The sequence below is a fragment of the Accipiter gentilis genome, chromosome 1 (assembly GCF_929443795.1).
Source record: "Accipiter gentilis chromosome 1, bAccGen1.1, whole genome shotgun sequence".
NCBI lineage: Eukaryota > Metazoa > Chordata > Aves > Accipitriformes > Accipitridae > Astur > Astur gentilis.
The window spans coordinates 14,570,207-14,588,897 of record NC_064880.1 but is presented as its reverse complement, the minus strand read 5'-3'; the positions used below and the strand labels follow the sequence as shown (position 1 = coordinate 14,588,897).

Genomic DNA, 18,691 nt, shown 5'->3' with positions numbered 1-18,691 from the left:
CCTCCCTGTGGCTGTGCTCAGAAATACAGCATTTCCCCTGCACAGGACCTTACTTGGGTAGCTAAACTCATTCAGAGATCCTAATTATTGTCCCTTTTAGGCAGTTTCTGTCCTATTAAGTTACAACAAAATGCATTTTGTTGACATCAGAACCAGTTTCACAGCTACAAGTGGCAGCAAAGGGTGGTTCTGCAAAGACGCTGCTTAATGTCGACTTCTGTTGCCAAAACAAGCAGCACCACAACTAACAAGATCTCTTCTTCTCGCCCATGAGATTTTGGAACTCATCAGGTGGTTTTACGTAACATGTAGTACTATAAAGTGATAACATCCTAAGGGCTGACTTTTGGATAGCATCATGTACTTTGGCACAGTGTTCCTCAGGCTGTTGGATCTCTGTTCTGCAACAGTTTTTTCAAATCAAACCCTGGAGTTGCCATGCACTAAATTTTATTTTCTATAAAAACATGGGAGGTTTTCCAAAGTGCAGCTGAACTTCTGCTAAAAAAATAAAAAAAAAAAAAATCCATGGGAACTGGGCACCTAACTCCAAATCCCGCTGAAATAAATTTCAATCCCCATCATCTCCTACAAAGACTTCGGTCCTAACCTGGCAAATGACCCTACTCTTGCAAGTCAACAGACAATTGTAAGCTTGTGGAGAACAGGCTGCAGAGGCATATGGTCTGCAAATACCCCAACCCTTTTGCTATGAGCAGTCAAGATAAATGTTGCTGTCTGAATAGGGTTACAGAGAGACTAAGAAACATTAGTTTTGTAATGTGTTTTGTTTATTAAACTCAGTTTTCACTGATGTCCTGAGCTGACAAAAATGCTTCCCAGAAGACTGACAAACAGAAACCATTAATAAATATATCTATATTTCAAACACTGTAGGTATAAACAAATAAAAGCTCTGTTTTGCTATTTTGGGAGGTCCTGTGTAACCAGCATTTTCAACTGGCCAATTAGCAGCACATGTGTTAAAACAGTGGAGAACTTCCACTTGTTTTTAAATGATCAAATCCAGTGTTTTAAAATTATTGCTCATTATCAGACAAAACCCCAAGATATAAAGAATGTTCATTAAAAATCCTCACTAACAGCAGGGGTGGTATATATTGACAGTACACGCAGCTTTATAATGGGATTTTTTAATGCAATTAAGACCAAAACTTTCAGAAATTGATAGATGTTGGGCAACCGATCTGAGGATATTACAGGAGCCAAATTCTCAGCAGCTCTGACCTTGGTACCTTCCTAAAATCTACCTTAAGATGTCAGGCTGAGCACCCCTCAACACAAACGCCTCCAAACCACTAATGGCTGGGGATAGAGCACCCAACTGCAACACTGCTCCAAGGCTTTGCCACCTGGCATTAAATCCTCCACCGGCTACATGCTGCTCCTGCCTCTTTGCCAAATCCCCTGGGACCTGCCCGGTGGGGCTGCCACAGGCTGGGGATGAAGAAGAGGACCAGTGCACAGAGAAACATCATGGAATTGTAGATGACTGAGGTATTTTTCCTTCCTTGCTGGTCCTCCCGGCTGGCAGGCTCAAGGTTGGGGACAGTGGCAGGTACCAGTGGAAGGTGGAAACGCAGATCTCCTCACAGCGCTTGTAACTAGAGGCATCTCAACTTTTGCAGCTACTGGTAGCAATGCTTTGCACGGCAGGTCCCCCCCCATGCCTATCGTGCACACTACTCAGCTTGAGGTCTCCCACCAGGGCTATGCTACGGCCGTTCTTGCTCCCTTCTGCTTGGGAGCACCTTGGGGCCAGCATCTGCCTTCCCGTACCCTCCTGGTGGGGCACAGCTCGCTGACCTCCTCGCTCTGCTCCGGTGAGCCCGCTTGCTTCTCTGCGGGAAAACAAGGAGCGGCACTACTTGTGCTAACCCCTCGGCAGAGGAGCCTGGTCCCGGAGGGAAGCAAACCCGCTGTCTGTCTTGCACCAGCAAGGCATGTTCCTCAGGGCATCATGACAGCAATACACTGGGGGGCCTTCTGGCTATCGTCCACTCTTTCCCCGCCGGGTCTCTTCGGATACACCACACTGGCCATCTTGAAGAACTCATCTGCAGCATCCAGAGCTATGAGCCGATCCTGCCAAAGCAATGGGGTTTTATAATCACTATGGGCTGCTTTGGGCAGCTCCCTGGTCAGGGTCCTCCCTCCATGCCTGCTCTCAGGTTAAGCCAGGCATTAGGCCTAATCTATTCCCACTGTGTTAATTGGCTGCAAGAGCACCCAGTTACACAGGCTTAAAGGAACTTGGTGGGGGCAAATTCATGGTGCTACAGCAGTGACATTTCCCAGGAAGCTGAACAGCCAAGCTGTAAGTGCAACATCTGACAGGGACGCCCCAGATGCCACCATGTATTTGAGCATCCTCTGGTGCAGTTCACCTATCTGCTCCCCTTCATCTGAGCTCACTTGCAGAGGTGGGGGCAGTGGGGAGGAAGGCACGCTCGGAGCTACTCACCACCACAAAGAGGTAGCGCTCCGAAAGCTCCCAGCTGGTTGGGAAGATGTTTGTCTCTTCAGACAGCTTTAACAGGAAGTCCCGGGCTTTGCCCATGTTCTGGGAGTCACTAATGATGCTGAGTTTGGTCACCGACAAGAGGGAGTCTGCTTCCTTCTGGAAACCTGGGAAAGAGATGTCTTACAGAAATGAGTCAAACATGGGCAGGGTCATCTCTGAGTCCTCCAGGCTCTTGCAAGGCTCCTTATTCCCACTCCACCCTGGGCTGCTGCGTTCCCTACTTGCTAAAACAAACTAATGTTTCCTTGAGGCATGCTCCGTGTCTGCACTTGGGGCAGGTATGAGCTTGCTGGTGGGGAAAAAAACCCCCATAAATCCACTTAGAGCAAGTTTGTTGCTAGTCTTCCAGAGAAGGCAGATGAACATCCGCACCCAGGGTGTTGATTTAGCTCTTCCATGTTCTCATGCTGCCAGAGCTTTCGGGGCTGGTGGGGCTTCCTGAGTACCCCAGCAGCTACGCCTATATGTTGTCGGGAGGTAACAGTGATAAAAAAACCTGTGGCAGTAATGAATGCATGGGTAATTGTTCCCATAGCAGTCAGCATCTCTTATAGAAAGATTATCCAGGGAAGGAAAGCGGGAGGAGAATGAATGCAGGGATCTTTAGATGTAATGGCTACCATTAACTCTTAGTTTAGCTCCACAGAGCTGGTGGTGATGTGTCTCACCCGAAAGCACTTATGGGGAAAGAGTGGTGGTCTTACGATTAAAGCACAGGTCTAGATAACAAAAGAGAGCAGGTTTCACATCTGGTTGCATGTCTAGCTTCACTAAGGCCAAGCGATCCCTGGCCTTGAGCTTCCTCACCCTTTGCAAAACAGCTCCAGAGCCACTGCGGATGTGAGGGAGATGTGGGAGTGCCTTTGTCAACCTGCAGTAACAGATGTAAGGATCTCAAGTGACCCCTCCCATGTTTGGGCTGTACAGGCTGCGTGAGCACCTGGGTGAAGATGAACGCTGATACATAGTTATGAATTTATAATGTTCCTCCCATCCAGATGCCAGAACAGCAGGTAGGGCAGGAGCAGCTGAGATACCCATCTCTCTTCCTCCCAGTGATAATATCCTTGAACAGCCCAACAAGTGTGCTCGACTCGCACATCCTCCTCTCATTAGCTGCCAACCACCTCCAGAGCATGATGCAAGTCACCAAGCTGATGTGCCGGTACAGCACATCTCTTTGGCCCAAGTGTCACATGCTGTGTGCAATGTAATTGGGAAAACCAGGTCACACCCGCCACTGCCTTCTCCAGAGGAGCAGCAGCTGAGCACACAGGACCGGTGGGTGCAGTTCACTGCTTGCAGGCTAGGTAATAGCCGGAGTAGGAGGGCCACTGTTGAGCAATTTCATCTGGTGAAAGAATACTTCAAATTCACTTAGGAGAAAACAACGTGGGTGGTTTAGCTCTGATCAGCTGTCATGGGCTAAGGAAGGAAAATAGATGTATCATCTGTGTTCAAATCTGAAAGGAATATTCATTTCTCCCTGCTTATCTTGTTTAGAAAACCCCAGGGTGAACTCCCAGGTATCCCTGCTAAGTTTCCACAAGGAAGCTTGAAATGGATGACTGTGCATGCTAGTATGGGCTCATGGGCTTTTTGACATCCCTGCAGACACGGTGGCTCTGTCTCCTCCCAGCCGTGCCTGGGCTCTGGGGAGCCTGCCGCAGGCTCTCAGCTGCCATGTGGGCTACCTGATGGCACTGCTCAGCAACCTTGTTTCATTTTCCTCCCTCTCTCCTCTACCAGCCTGATTTTGTGGAGCCATTCCAACCCTCGACCATCATGGGACCTCTCATTTGGTACCACAGAAATGACATCCTTTTGTCCTCTAGCTTACCTAAATCCTCCAAAATGTGTTTCCACCTGCTTCTCACTTCTTTTCGGGTCTGCCGCAAGGTATAAATATCATAGTTGAGCTTTTGCCATTCCTGCAAAGCAAAGGGATAAGAAACACTCAGTCATTTGCGTGCGGGGAGGTCTCTGCTGCTTTTCTAGGAATTTCAGCTTTTAGAAACGAAGCCAGAGTTGAACTGTTGATGTTGGCACTGAGGGATCCGTACGAAGGTCGATGGCCAGGCTGCCGTTGTCCCTGGAAGAAATTACACTGACTAGCATAGAATATTTTAGCTTTATATTTATATACAGCATCTCTGTATCTTCTCTGCATGTACACAATAGGCTTCCAGTTACCTTGAAATGGGATTACAGAATTTTAGGCGTGGCCGATGACCAAAGTGGTCAAACAGGGAGAATATAATTGCAGCTCTGTGCTGGAAATTATAACGCTGTCCTAGGCTGGAGAACAACATGAAATTCTAAATGTAGCTCATCTGAGAGACTTCAGTCTCTTTGGTCCAAAGCCCTTTTCCCCAAACCTTGACACCCCAGCTAGTATCAAAACCTGAGGTTGTGAAAATACCTTATTCAGCCTCTATAGCTCAAGAAACCACAACCACATATCAATAATTACCTTCTATAAACTATTGCAACACCTTATTTTCATATCCTTGCAGTTACACTGGCATGGCACATTTTCTTACAGCTGATGATAGCCCATGGGAAACAAAGTTTGGAAAAAAGTTACTGCTCTCAGTATGCTCACACATACAGTGGCTTCTCCAAACTGTTCAGCCCTCTCTTTGGCATTTAGCTGGAGTAGACAGGTTTTCAAAAGTACTGGAAAACAAGAAAAATAAACTTTTTTTAAAAGGCTTGGTACCCTTTTTTGAATAGCAGAGAAGAGGGATGCACGAGGATGGTTGAGGGCTGAGCTGGAGTCATCTGACATAATAACTGTTAGTGGCTGCTAGTTGCTGCAGTTAATGCTTCACTTAACTATAGAGCTTAAATCCTTGCACTTGACCTCAAGCTTTGTATCTGCATAATGGGACACTGTCTAAAAGCAAAGGTTTTGAGGTTATTTATTAAAGTTATACCAGCACAACTAAACACATCTGTATAAGCATGCATTCCTGTGGAAATGCATGTATTCTGCAAGAAAACCAGGAGTACCTTTGCTAGCAGAGTTTAATCAATGCACACACTATAAAGGATGCATTTACAGAAGCATCCACACAGCAGGTCATAACATCACTCAGATAATTTCCCTGCACTAACATCCTTAATGAATCTCACTTCTCAGCAACAGAATACATAGATGGACTCTTATAGAATAAACGGGTGTTAATCTGTGCCGTCTCCCTGGGATTTTCCTACATGACATACTGGGTTCAAAGGGGTTAAACAATACCCGTGAAGGTCACCTGTGTGTTAGAAATCCCACTGTTTTTCTGATACCTGGTGCCTTGAAGAGTTGACTTGATTCGATAAAGAGTTGGAGATTTCTTAGTGCTTTTTTTCCTGAACCTGGCTGACATGCCACAACTGCAGAGAATTAAATTACAAGCCTGTTTTCCTGTTCAGCGATAGATGCAGGAAGCCCTTGGAGATTATGCTTTGGAAGAAGCAGCTGGCAGGGTTAAGACACCGATGAATTCAGGTCAGGAGAGCAGGGGAAACGCAGCTCCACCTGCAGCCACTCGCTCTGCACCGCTCATCCTCCTGGAGAGCAAAATCCCCTTCATTTTTAGCTTTGTGTTGCTGCTGACCACTAGCTAGCTTTGCTGCTCAGAGGAGCGTTTCTCTCTTGACTGCAGTGGTACTTGAAAACAGCTTTACTATTTGCACAGAAGGGCACCTGGCTGCCAGCGCAAGGCATCAAAACATCTCTTCAGCCCTTTGCAAAAGAAAGGAGGCAGGGACCAGACTCTCTTCTCTCTTGACACCGCCTTGTAGCTAGGAACTGAGCTCCTCTCAGTGAAAAAGAAAAGAGGGGCTTTATTGTATGAAAGCTTTGTGGGAAGTTTATTGCAAAGTTGAAAGTTTTTAAAAAGAGAATAAAGGCTGCATGATGCCTTGCTCCCCGCTGGCAGGGATCCCTCAGAAACATCTCAGCCTGCTTGTGACCCCATGGTATAAGCAGAAAGGAGAGCAAACCAGTCTGGTCATGCTGGTAGGGAAATAAGCTGCGTGTCTCTGCCCTTCCACGGAGATAAACAAGTGCTTTAACGCAGGTGATTGATCAACACAGCTACTGTGATTCCAGGTGCGCTTCACACTGCTGAATTAGTGAGCTGGGGGGGTGGGAAAGATGCTCCTCTCTCCAAAACTTGCTGGCACCTGGCAGCAGCTTTCAGGGCTGCGGGGATTTACCCGCTGTGGGAGTGAGCCAGACTCCTCACTAAGCTAAACAGCGAGCAGTGCTTAGCATGCAGGGAAGCTGCTCCTGATTTTCTCTGGATTAACAGCAGTGTGTTTTCCTTTGTCTGTTTTTGTTTTAAGGGAATCTAGGTTATGGCTTTCTTGTACGTCATAGTTAGAGCTGCGTTATGAGTACAGTGCATATTTAGTCCCGGGGGACCTCTAACAGTGTCCTGCCAGTGAAGAATTTGGGGAGTGTGCAAAAGAGCAGCTTTGGTACAGAATATGATGCTTAACGGTGGTGCCTGGGTGGGACCTCTTGTTTTGGTGGGATTTCTTTTGCCTGAGCGTGGAGCTGGATGCATTTATATTTCTGTAGAGAAAGCTGGGAGGAGGATGCTGCACATGGTGCAAGTCACTGAAAAGCAACTAGTGACAGCAGAGATTATCAGGATCAGGTTGGGCAGCTGCAGGCTGAGCTCTCAGAAGGACTTATGCCCTGTTCTCCATCCACCTCAGAAACCACTGAGTTTTCTCAGGTGATTCCTTGCAGCAGAGACATCCTAAATACTGTGGGCAGGGGGCTGTCCTCCGTGTTGCTTTAATGAGGAAATAAAGTTCAGAGCATCTTTCCATCCCCAAAATTATTCTAAAAAGCATCTCCCTTTAGCTACACAGCAGAGGAAGAGCAAAGCTTGTCCTGCCCGTGTCTCCACATAGGAAGGGGCAACATCAGAGACTTTGGGGAGAGTGTTCTCCATGCACATCCCGTGAGTCACCAAGATGTGACCTGTGCAGGGAGCGTTTGGTTGGGGCCAGACGGCATCACGAGGCTGAGGCTGCTCAGCACCAATGCTGGGCAGCCCCAGGGCAGGCAGCCGGGGCTCCGCATCAAACCTCGCTCTCGCTCAGCCCTCACTGCAGCTGTGACAGGGAAGGCTGCTGCGTACCAGGGCACCGGCGAGATGCAGGACAGGGCACACTGGTCCTTCAGCAGCCCTGGGCAGAGCGAGGCCAGAGCAGGCTGCCCTTTGCACCGCATCCCGGGCTGGCTCCCCCCCCGAAGCCCCTTCCAGCAAGGTGTCTGAGCCTGTATGCAGGCACAGGACAAGCAGCTCTCTCCCAAAACTTAGCATTGTTTTGCACCTTCTGTGCAGCTCCATTCCCCGTCCTGCCTTTTGCAAAATTAGGTGTAACTTCTGGGGCAGTAAGGAGTCACAGTACTGGGAAAGTACAGCAGAAGACTGGTCTTCACCACACCCCTTGGTGTTTCTACGGGTCTGGGACATCCCAGCGATGCATTCAAAATCAATCCTTTAAGAAAAAATACCCTTTTGCCAAAATCTGAATTAACCACAGGAAACCAAAGCAGGTTGCAGTTCCTGGCCCTGTTTTTTGCAACCAGTTTTGCCCTTTTAAGCCTACATAGCAGGGCACAACATATACCAGTGGGGGCTTGAGAAAACCCTTTGTGCATGAGTCAAGAATATTCTGGGAGCAGCAGGGAAACCCTGCTGCCTCTGTCCTCCAAGTGCTCAGCCCTTCAAATATTTAGCTGGAAAACTCCCCCAGACTCTCTAGTGTGATATACTAAATCTGCAAACACCAAATGGAAGTGAGGAAATGCTGGGGATGAAATATAAGCCAGGTTGGTACATAACCGAGAGCTCTGGGAAAAAATGTGCCAAGAGAACAGGCAAGCACTGTCCAACTTTTCATCCCTGCTCATATGGAAATTTCCTAATTAGCAGGTAGCTTTCCTCATGTTGCTAAAGCAATCCTCTACCAAAGCCACCTGCTTTATTCCCTTAAAAGCAATTGGTGTCACCGTTCTGTTCAAGAGTTATTTTGGAAATGAGGTAAAAACAGAATTATCAGGGAAAGACTGCAAAATACCAGTCCAGGCAGGTACCACGCTGTGTCCAGGGATGCTCCTGCTCTGGCTCTGCGACTGGCCCCACTGGAAGTAGTTGAACAAATACAAACCCTAGACCCATGCTCATACATTGAATCACCGACAGACATCTCAGCTTAGAATAAGCTTAAATTGGATTCAGTTTTAAAAGAGGCATGCAGGCATTAAGAGGGTCGGGTTCTGGGCTACCCGACTGGCATCCCCAAACCTGCACAAATCCCATCATCTCTCCATGCCCCAGCAACAGAGTGTCGCAATACTGACCTTCTCTGTAACCTGTTTAAAAAAGAATAATCCTGTAGAAGAGCAGGAGGAAGCAGGAAAATAGGCCTTGTCAGCTTGTTAATTGGCTTGCGAGGAGGATCATACCAGCATACCTCTGCTAGCCAGGACCCCAGCAGAGATGCAGGCGGAGGAATTGCCTTTGCTAGTGGGCTTTATGAGCCCACCTTCCCCCCAAGGGAATAAGCCAAAAGAAGAAAGAAACACTGCATTTACAACAAGCCACAAGAACAGTGTTTTTTCCTTGGTCATAATGCAAAACCCCACCTTTAGTTTCTGTTCACGGACGCGCGGTTCAGCTGCCCTAAACCTGGCTCCTTCTCTGAAGCCAGTATTGGTGCAACAGCTCAGGCTCTCTGCTCACGGCTGGGTAACTCGACGCACTCCATCAGAAGACGTTGAGGCACGAGGGCCACCACAAACTGGACCTCATGGAGGGGGCTATCTGCCACGTCACGCACATAAGCCCAGCAATAAGCCCAGTGCAGCTCTTACTGTTAATATTGGAGGCTTGCCAGAGCCACAGTAGTCCCCACTCCCCATAAAACGCTTTCCTCCACACTAGCAGGTTATGTGCTGGATCAGTGACTTGGCCTGTATCTATGTACCATCTTAAGTAACATCCTGTTTTCCTAGAGGTCCTCATTTCACCTCCAGATTTGGGGTTTTACTTTACACCACAACAGGTTCAATGATGCTGCAGAGCAGGAGCAGGAAAAAAACATTTCTTCCATAGTTGAAACATTGACCCTAGCCTTCAAAAGGTTTGACGACAGCTTTGATCTCCAAAGGCTGCATCAGCTTTACCAGCTCCCTTAAGCCAGCCCTTCAGCTACGGCTTTTCTGGTTTTCTCTGCGCACACCCTCCCTTGCCCACACTTTGCTTCCGCAAGCACATCATGCTCATCGGCCTCAAGCAGAGAGAAATGTGAAGCTGCAAATTGCTCAGCCCTTATGATTTTAGGAGGCTGCAGCGAATCTTGCCTTATCTACCTATTGCACAGTGGGTTTGGCAACCACTGGGTGCTCCAGCGGGTTTCACCACAGCCAACGGCCCTGTGAGCTGTCACTCCCAGCACATGGCACCGAGCAGGACAAACAAGTGGGTGTGAAACAGGGTGCTCCTGGGACATCACGGTGCTTGTGTTGAAGAGGTTGCTGCCCGGGTTCAGCGAGGAGCAGGGTGGAGCAGCCCTGCCATCCTTACACAAGCTAAGGTCACCATGAGTTTGGGCTGGAGCTGCCAAATTTCCCAGAGCGGGGCTGTCGGGAGGGGGCAGGGAGAAGAAACAGCTCCGCATGGGTTGGGTGTTGGTCCTGCCCCATGGCGGGGGCAAGGAACTGACCCCGAGGGAGGACACCAACGCTGTGAGCTGCTGGCAGCCCCACCATGATTGATCTAACATGCAGAAAATTGACTGAACTACCGGATGCACTCGGTGTTTAGCACCTGGCCCTTTTGCACACACAATTTGGTTTATTTATTTACAGTGATCCACAATGCAGAGGTGCCCAGGCCAGGAGACAGCTGTCCCTGGACCATGCCTGCTGACCTCCAGCACTGTGCCGATGGCACCACTGTGTCCTGGCCCACCGCTTCTCCTGTCCTAGCTCACACCACCTCATCACTCTGTGAACAACCATTTTAAAAAAACAGAAAATACCCAGGAAAGCAGAAGTGGGTTAGCCAAATTAAGAAAAATGTGATATTGGTTTGAGGCTGAGGTGGTGCCGTACAGATAAAGCACACATGATGTAGAGCGACCTGTTATTTGGGATCCTTCCAAAGTCCTGTTCTAGGAAATTGCTAAGATAAAGGTGGGGAATGGCAAAGCATACCGTTAAGTGCACAGCATGCCAAAATATCTTTGTTAAATGAAGGAGCAGAAATACAGGGAGTAGTTCTCCTTGCAGTCTGATTTTAACCAAGAGAAGAAAAGGACCTATAGTTTCATAACGCTTATGCACTGCACAAAGAAGAAACCGTTCCCCCGTTCCCTTTCCTGCAGCATCCACACACTCTCCCTGGGGACTCTGGGAGCAGAGCAGCTCTCAAAGCAGATTATGGCTTTTGCAGCCCAGTGCTGTTTTGCAATTAGATTTTTCTTCTCTCTCTCAGGGCTAAAGTCTTATAAAGAGGGGAGGGCAATGCAATCTGGCCTAGTTTTAAAATGCTCGCTGGAGTAAGGAGAGATTTCAGCAGCCGGGGCCAAATGCAGGAGTGCTGGTCGGCTTTGCCAGCCAAGTCCCTCCTTGTTCTGCCACCCAGAAAAAGCTGCAGCTGGAAATGGCAGCAGCTTGCCAGGCTTACATATCGTGCCTCAGTTTCCCTAGCTGTGAAAGAGAGACAGCAATCACTAGCTGCAAAGGGCACTGTGCCATAATTCAAATCAAGCATATCATGTGTTTGCTTTCTTCAAAGTCAGCCTGATGTCGTATTCCTCAGGCTTTTTGATTAATTGCACTGCATAAAAAAACAGGGTATGTGATCTTACATTTGTTATGGAGAGGAAGGCCCATGCTCTTTGTACTTTCCTTTTTCACTGGCAGGCACGGCAACTGCTCAGACCCACTGAAAACCCTATGGATATGCTGAAGGCACAGAGAAAGCAGTGGATTTAGGACAAGCAGGCACACTGGGTTTAGGACAGGCAGGCACACTGGGTTTAGGACAAGCAGATGCAGGAGCGCTCTCCTGCTCACCCGTAACTGATGCTCTCCTCTGTAACCTGAGCAAGGCTGACACATAACTCTCCTTCGCGTAGGAAGACATCTTTTTAGTAGCCCATCCACTTATGATACCGTTTTATAAATAATAAAAGCTTTTACAAGGCCTGCCTCATAGGAGCCCTAGATCAAACTAAAAGGCCGCTTGAATGGGTGCAGGCTGAAATCAGGAGCTTCAGCGCTGCCATGAAGTACACCCAGCTCTGCAACAACTCAGGAGTGGTGCAGCCTCCTAAATGGAGTTGTCCTCGTTTCCTTCAGCTAATTTGGGCTGGTTGAAGCTCCCTGTCTTCTCTAAGACAAGCAATTGCAAGGTAGAGAAAACAGCAGTGGGGAGGGAAGAGGACATCTTCAGTTGTAGCTGTAAAGGCTACGTGCAGCCATGAAAGCATTGTTACAAAACCATCTATTGTAAACACCATGATTAATTCAATCCTCATCAAAAAAAAAAAAAAAAAATTAAATGGGGATTCCGGCCAACTGTATACAAGGACTGCATTATCTCATTTTAAGTTTTAAAAATTGTAATTTTGATCTCAGCTGCACCTTTTGAGTTTAATGCTTCTGGTGAAAGCTGAGCTAGCCTGTGATTTAAGGGGACTATCACAGGCGGAAGAGTTACAGTCTTGTGGTGTCTTGGATGAAATGGGATCATGTTGAAATTAAATGTGAAGCCTCCAGGTTTTCCTGCAAATATTTTGAAGTCTTAAAAGCAATCAGAGAGGGGAAAATGTGTCACTATTTGCTACAGCCTGCTCCTAATCAGGCCACTGAAATCTCCTTTGCGCCGAAGTGCTTTAGCAAAGGAAATCAGGGCTGCAAAACAGCCTTTATGTAACAGCAATGATTTTTCCCTTCTGCGCTAAGAGCTGTGCCAGTTCTCTGCTTCTCAATAATTGCTGTATAACCCATTAGAGGAGCATTTAACTTGACGCGTCACTGGAGCGGCAGCTCAGCTCCAGGCACTGTCATTGTTGGGGAAACTCCACTGCAGGCAGGGCTAATGCCAGTCTGATCACAGAAAGGCCAAACCAGGGGAATATCAGACAAAAAAAGCAGCCTGTGAAGCTAGCAAACTGAGCTGGGGATCCCAGTGCTACCAGTACACATTTGCAGGTGGTGGTGGTAGAGGTGCTTGCAGGGCCGTCATGCATTCCAGTTCTGGGTGGCTCTCCTAGCTCAGCTGCCAGAGACATCCCTGAGCTTCCCAGTGATGAGATAGCTACAGATGCATCCACACCAGATATAGAATAAAATCTGGAGGGTGATGGAGCAGATGGGAGGACCTGATGCCTACGTGAACCATACTGGGGGACTTTGGGGTCTTTATAGCGGCTTAACAGGTACTTAAATAAAGGCACTGCCAAAGCATCCGATGAAAGCACCGAGCCTCAGCCTGCAGTGAAACCAAGCACAAGGAACGGCACTGCCTCACCTCCGAGTCCTTGTCCAGCTGGTTCCTGACCACGATCATGTTGTACAGCACCCGGTCGTCATCCGCCTCCGTGTGGGTCATGTCATGTGGGGTGCTCCACAGGTTCTGCTCCTCGTCCCGCGCCAGCGTGGCTCCGAAGGAGGCGTAGGGGTTGTTGTTACTGCGGAGGGGGGGGAGAGGTGAGGCAGCGTTATCTACGGCAGCATCACGCTGCCTCCTTTTACCTTCCCAGGGTCAAGTGCCCATTGCTATGGCATCCCCTCTTGCAGCCCAACATCCTGCCTGGGAGAGGGGAGGAAGAGGAGTGGGGAATGGGAAGAAAGTTTTTTAACTTAGCAAACATTCTGACCACACAAGCCATGGTTCAAAACAGGCAGTGCTGCCATGAAAGACATCAGACACACAAATTTACTAACGACACCAGATATTATTTGAGCAGCTGGGATGGAGGAACTGTGAGCACCCATCTGCGAGGATGAAGAGTGGCATCTCCCCATTGCTCCTGCAGCCCCCTGCCCTGCTTTCCATCATATCTTCCTACCCTGAACCCTGCATAAGCCCCCCCCAGCCTCTCCAAGCTTAATGTGGGAACAGTTCTAATTAACTAAGACTCAAAAATGCCAGCAGATCCAGAGGGTATTTTCTCTCTGCCTGACAAACCCTGCAGCCGTGCCAAGATCCCAGTGGCAGTCTGTCCCCACAGAGACTTTGTGTGCAGAGGGGTATGCTTGAGCAGCAGGCAAGGGGACGGCTGCATGCAATGCCTTTCCCTTGGCTCTTGGCCAAAGAAGCAGCTTCTACCCACCTTCTCCTCAAAGGCAGTGCCGTTGGGCATGGTTTCGGACAAAATGGCATTTCAGACAAAACACAAGCCACCTCTGCTGAGGGAGCTGGGGCTGATTAGCCCAGGGAAGAGATGGCTTGGGGGCATCTCATCCATGTGTGTAAGTACCTAGTGGGAGGGAGTGAAGGAAATGGAGCCAGACCCTTCTCAGTGGTGTCCCATGATAGGATACACATTGAAATATAGGAAATTCTGTTTAATCGTAAGAAGGGTGGGTGAACACTGGTACAGGCTGCCCAGAGAGGTTGGGGAGTCTCCATCATCGGAGACATTCAAAACCTGACTGGACACAGTCCTGGGCAACCTGCTCCAGCTGACCCTGCTTGAGCAGGGGTTGGACTGGATGCTCTCCAGAAGTCCCATATCCACAACCATGTTACTGTGTGACCCTGCAGCTCTATTTTCTCCCCAGCAGCCCAAACCCTTCCAAATCAAGCAGACAATCCCTGCAGGAGCCCCCCACCCCAGCAGCTCCTACCTCAGAGGTACAGCGATGCACTGAGCTGTGTAAGTACCTGTGCCAAGGCACAGAAAGGACATTTAGCCCCATCTCTATTTGGGTATATGGAAAAGTCTTCAGCCTGCTTGTGAACTCCAGGCTTTATTTGCTTAGTGGTCAGCAAAACAAAGCATCATCTTCCAGGAAGGCTGTCCTCACCAAGGCAAGGAGCTTTTCTCTGCACTGATGGCTGTTCTGCGTTTTATGGCTTTACGTTGCTACTGGAATGTGCATTTTTTTTATAGGGTTATTTAATTCTGCCAGGAGAACTTTTAGTAGACGATTTCCATAATGTTTCTAATCAAGATGTCAAGACATTTGAGCAGCACAACACATATGAAGAAATATTTTCGGCATTACACAATAGTCTCATCAGCCATCCTGTGGCAATCCCTGCTCAATTCTTGTTAGAACAACCCACTGTTTATTCTATTTGCTATCGAAAACCCACTCCTTTTGCAAGGAACCCATCCAGTGAAACCTCAGATAACACTGCAGGTGCTTTAGCCATGACATCAAGCCATAAAGAAGATGTTAAGAGGAGCTCCCGCACGTAGATAAAATAGAAAAAAAATTATTCACATCAGCATTCCTGCAGGAAGGTTAATTAGACTTTCAACAAACCAAAAACCTGAGCAACAGGTAATAAAGGAAAAGATAATCTCTTATAATCTCTCATTAAAGACAAGCAAACGAACATAACTGGGAGGGGGTGGATGGCATAACTCAGCCATTCCTACACCAGAGCCAGCATGGGTACACTCAAAACATTTTTCAAATGTGGAGCAGACAGGATCCCAGCCTGGAAGAAATCACTCAGGAGCCAGCCGTGCTATCAGCACGAGTTCGGTCCCATCCTGCCTTCGACAGTCTTCTTCCTACTCAGTGACTTGTTGGTACCCTTAACACCTGAATTACTTTATAAACCAATATCTGGCAATAACACTAACACACTTTAGCTGTTACATGCCACTCCCTCACAGCTTGCAAGGCGCTTCCCAACACATCTCTATTTCCAAACCACGGTACAGAGCATCCAGCAGCCTGTAAGGGATGTGGGCAGTGCCCAGGAGTCGGCAAATCCATACAAGCACGGAGAGCTCTGCCAACAGCGAGCACCCCCAAAGCGTGCTGGACTTCCAAGCAACATTTAAAATGAAGAAATGAGAGGAAAAAAAGGAGCACATGAATGGCAGCCTGCTTTGCAGGTTACAGGAGTCCCTGTGGGATCAGAGGGGGGACTCAGACAATTTCACACTCGGGCCTTTATCCAGAAAATGGTGAGCACTAATGTTTCATCGATAAATTTCTGCTCCAGGGGCCTTTCAGTCCAGATTAAACTCATTTAGGGATTTGGAGCCCAAATTCTTGGTTTATTTGCATCTTGAGGACACCATGTGAGCCAGATCCCACCTTTCCACATGAAGAGACAGCCAGGCAGCCTGGATGCTTTGCTGCAGCAGCCCAGCTCGCTGGCTTTGTCTGGGGTTTCTTTTCCCAGACCCACACTAGTGCTGTGCCTACATCTGTGTTCCATCCCCACCTCCACGCACAGTGCTGGCTGCTCTTGCTGGCCTCGTCACGGGTTACAGCCAGCCTTGTATATGCTGGGGTAATATATGCACCTAATTATACACATATTACCTCCTCCTTACTGCTTTGTTCTCTGACATGCTGAATTTACGATGGTGCAACCACTCTGCTTGGGGAAAATAAGGTGAAAAGTCATAAAGTCAACATTTCAGTAGCAACACCAGCTCCCAAAACCTAAAACTCAGCTAAAAGATCTGAAATCTCAAGCAAGTCATTCCTTTTAAACAATGCTGCGATAAAAAAAAAAAAAAAAAAAAAAGACAGCAAGCGTGCTCTTGCAAGATCCCTGCATTTAAATAAAACCCCAAAGCCTCCCGAAGAGGGACAAGCCAGCGATTAGGCTGTTAGCTTAATTACGCTGGCACACTTGTGCAAGAGCAGGTGCCTTTTGAATGCCCAGCATTTATACAGGCTTTCCTACTTATAGCCAGCATTAACTGGATCACCGGCAGAAGGCATGTTACTAAAGAAAGGTGTCCGGTGAGGGACAGCCACCCCGGCCGGCAAGGCAGCAGGAAGGAGCCTCTCCGCCCGTGTGCTCGGCTTTCGTTAGGTTAATGCCAATTTCCTGGGCTGGAGGCCCCATGCTCAGGATTATCTGGTTATTATTTCGGTAACTGCTTTAACAGAACGAAATGAGGACATTTCAAGCCCTGTTGCCGGCTCTGCTATTCCCTGATACCTATGTAGGCCACACCGGGAGCATACCCCGCTCCTTCTTGAAATGCCTCTCTCCCACCAATGACACAGGGAGGGCACAGTCCCTGCCCCGTCCCAGGGCTGGGGTACCCACTGCGGGCTTCAGCAGTAGCCAGGATCCCGGCTGGCAGCTGGGGAAGGAGGCAGAGGTGCCGCACACCCCACGAACAGATGTTTTGCAACATGCAAAAACCTCCTTACGTGCTTGCACAGCTCACAGCATTTCTCCACAACTCGGGACTTCATCTTTTCATACCACTCCCACCCCCAAAACCTCACGGCTCCGGGCACAAGATGGATGCAACCGACAGCAGGAGAGAAAAATCTGCTGTCTAGAAATCAGCACGCGTGCTGCTTTCGCACAAAGCCGGCTCCAGCAGTGCTGGAGTCAGTGCTCCAGTCCGCTCCTTTCCAGCGTACCCAGCCCGGGACCAGAGCTGGGACCTGACCCCCCTGCCCAGCGATGCGGGGACCCCCCTCTTTGTTCAGCGCCTCGGCCTCCTCTGTCGAAATCCCACCGTAGGAAGACAAAAGCTGAACGGTACCTACGGCAAGGGGCACACGGGAAACACCGAAGAGAGCAGGCTCTCGGTTCAGCTCGCTAAAACTTCACCGTAAAAATCCCCACGGCACGCAGCAGCCCGGCGTGCATCGTGCCACGAGGTGTCAGAAAGAACCCGGCCCCTGTGGCAAGCCCACCCCGGCGGAAAGAGAACCGAAAGCCGCTTGTTACCGCCGGGAGAAAATCCCCTTGGAGCCTCGACCGGCTCCCGCAGGGGGACGGCCAACTCCTTCACGGAGACCAGCGGTTGTAAAATCGCTAGAAACTGTAATTTTTTTTTATTTTTTTATTTATTTTTTTGGGGGGGGGGGGGGGGGGGGAGAGCGGAACGGGGCTCGGCTTGACGCGCCGGGGCAGCCAACCGGCGGGAAAGGGCTCTGGGCTCCAGACGGAGCCGGCGTGGGGGCGAAAAGGGGCTCACGCGTGGCTGTGGGCCAGCGGCGCGACCCATCTCCGGTGGGAGCATTCCTCCTCCTGCGCAAGGCGGGGGGGGGGGGGGGGGCTCAGCCCCATATACCTCCAAGAGGGCTGGGTGTTCGGGTAAGGGGCCGGGGGTGGGAGGGGTCCTCACCTGAGCAAGGGCTCCTTCTCGGGGGGCGCCGCCGCCTCCCCTCCGCAGCATCCGCAGCATCCGCCCAGCGAACGCAGCCAGGCCCGCAGCCCCATCGGCGCGGCCGGAGAGCCGCGCTAGGCGGGCCGGGCTGAGCCCTCCCCCGGCCCGGCAGCGCCGGCGCCGAAGGAGCGGGGCAGTACAGAGCTCCGCGCCCGCCGCGCCTCCCCCGCCGCCCTTCCCTTCCCTTCCCTTCCCTTCCCTTCCCTTCCCTTCCCTTCCCTTCCCTTCCCTTCCCTTCCCTTCCCTTCCCTTCCCTTCCCTTCCCTTCCCTTCCCTTCCCTTCCCTTCCCTTCCCTTCCCGCGGCGGCTCTGGGCGGCTTGGCTCAGGGCCAGAGACCCTGCGCCCTCCTGAGCCTTCCCGCGCCCCCCCCCGCACCCTCCCGCGCCCTCCTGCTCTCTGCTGCATCCTCCTGCAACCCCCTGCACCCTGCTGCACCCCTCTGCACTCCCCCACATCCTGCTGCACCCTCCTGTGCCTTCCGCATCCTCCCGCGCCCTCTTGCATCTTCCCACACCCCCCTGCACCCCCCTGCACCCCGCTGCATCCTGCTGCACCCTCTTGCATCCTCACGCACTCTCCCGCATCCTCCTGCACCCCTTTGCACCCTCCTGCAATCCCCTGCATCCTCGCACACCCTCCTGCAACCTACTGCACCTTCCTGTACCCTCCTGAACCATCCTGCACCCTCCTGTGCCCTCTTGCAATCTACTGTACCCTCTGGTACCCCCCTGCAACCCTCCTGCATCCTCCTCAATGCCTGTTTCAGCCGTTCG

The 18,691-nt window shown here is 49.9% G+C and overlaps 1 protein-coding gene across 1 annotated transcript; it reads right to left on the bottom strand.

The window, feature by feature from the left end:
* Positions 1 to 873: 873 nt before the first annotated feature.
* MREG (melanoregulin) lies at positions 874 to 18,091 on the bottom strand. The gene is made up of 5 exons (XM_049802190.1): positions 17,876 to 18,091; positions 13,108 to 13,267; positions 4,386 to 4,476; positions 2,486 to 2,649; positions 874 to 2,106 (listed from the first exon to the last, which is right to left on the bottom strand). Exons 1-5 carry the CDS (start codon positions 17,968 to 17,970, stop codon positions 1,972 to 1,974), a joined length of 645 nt encoding a protein of 214 aa, XP_049658147.1. The 5' UTR covers positions 17,971 to 18,091; the 3' UTR covers positions 874 to 1,971.
* Between the last annotated feature and the right edge of the window lie 600 nt (positions 18,092 to 18,691).

Bases quoted from the DNA above. Each gene is read 5' to 3' on its own strand.
- MREG (XM_049802190.1), bottom strand. From the start codon at position 17,970: ATGGGGCTGCGGGCCTGGCTGCGTTCGCTGGGCGGATGCTGCGGATGC. The intron at 4,477-13,107 runs GTGAGGCAGTGC...TTTGCTTTGCAG, and splicing joins AGCTGGACAAGGACTCGGAG to GAATGGCAAAAGCTCAACTA. The intron at 2,650-4,385 runs GTAAGCTAGAGG...TCTCTTTCCCAG, and splicing joins ACACATTTTGGAGGATTTAG to GTTTCCAGAAGGAAGCAGAC.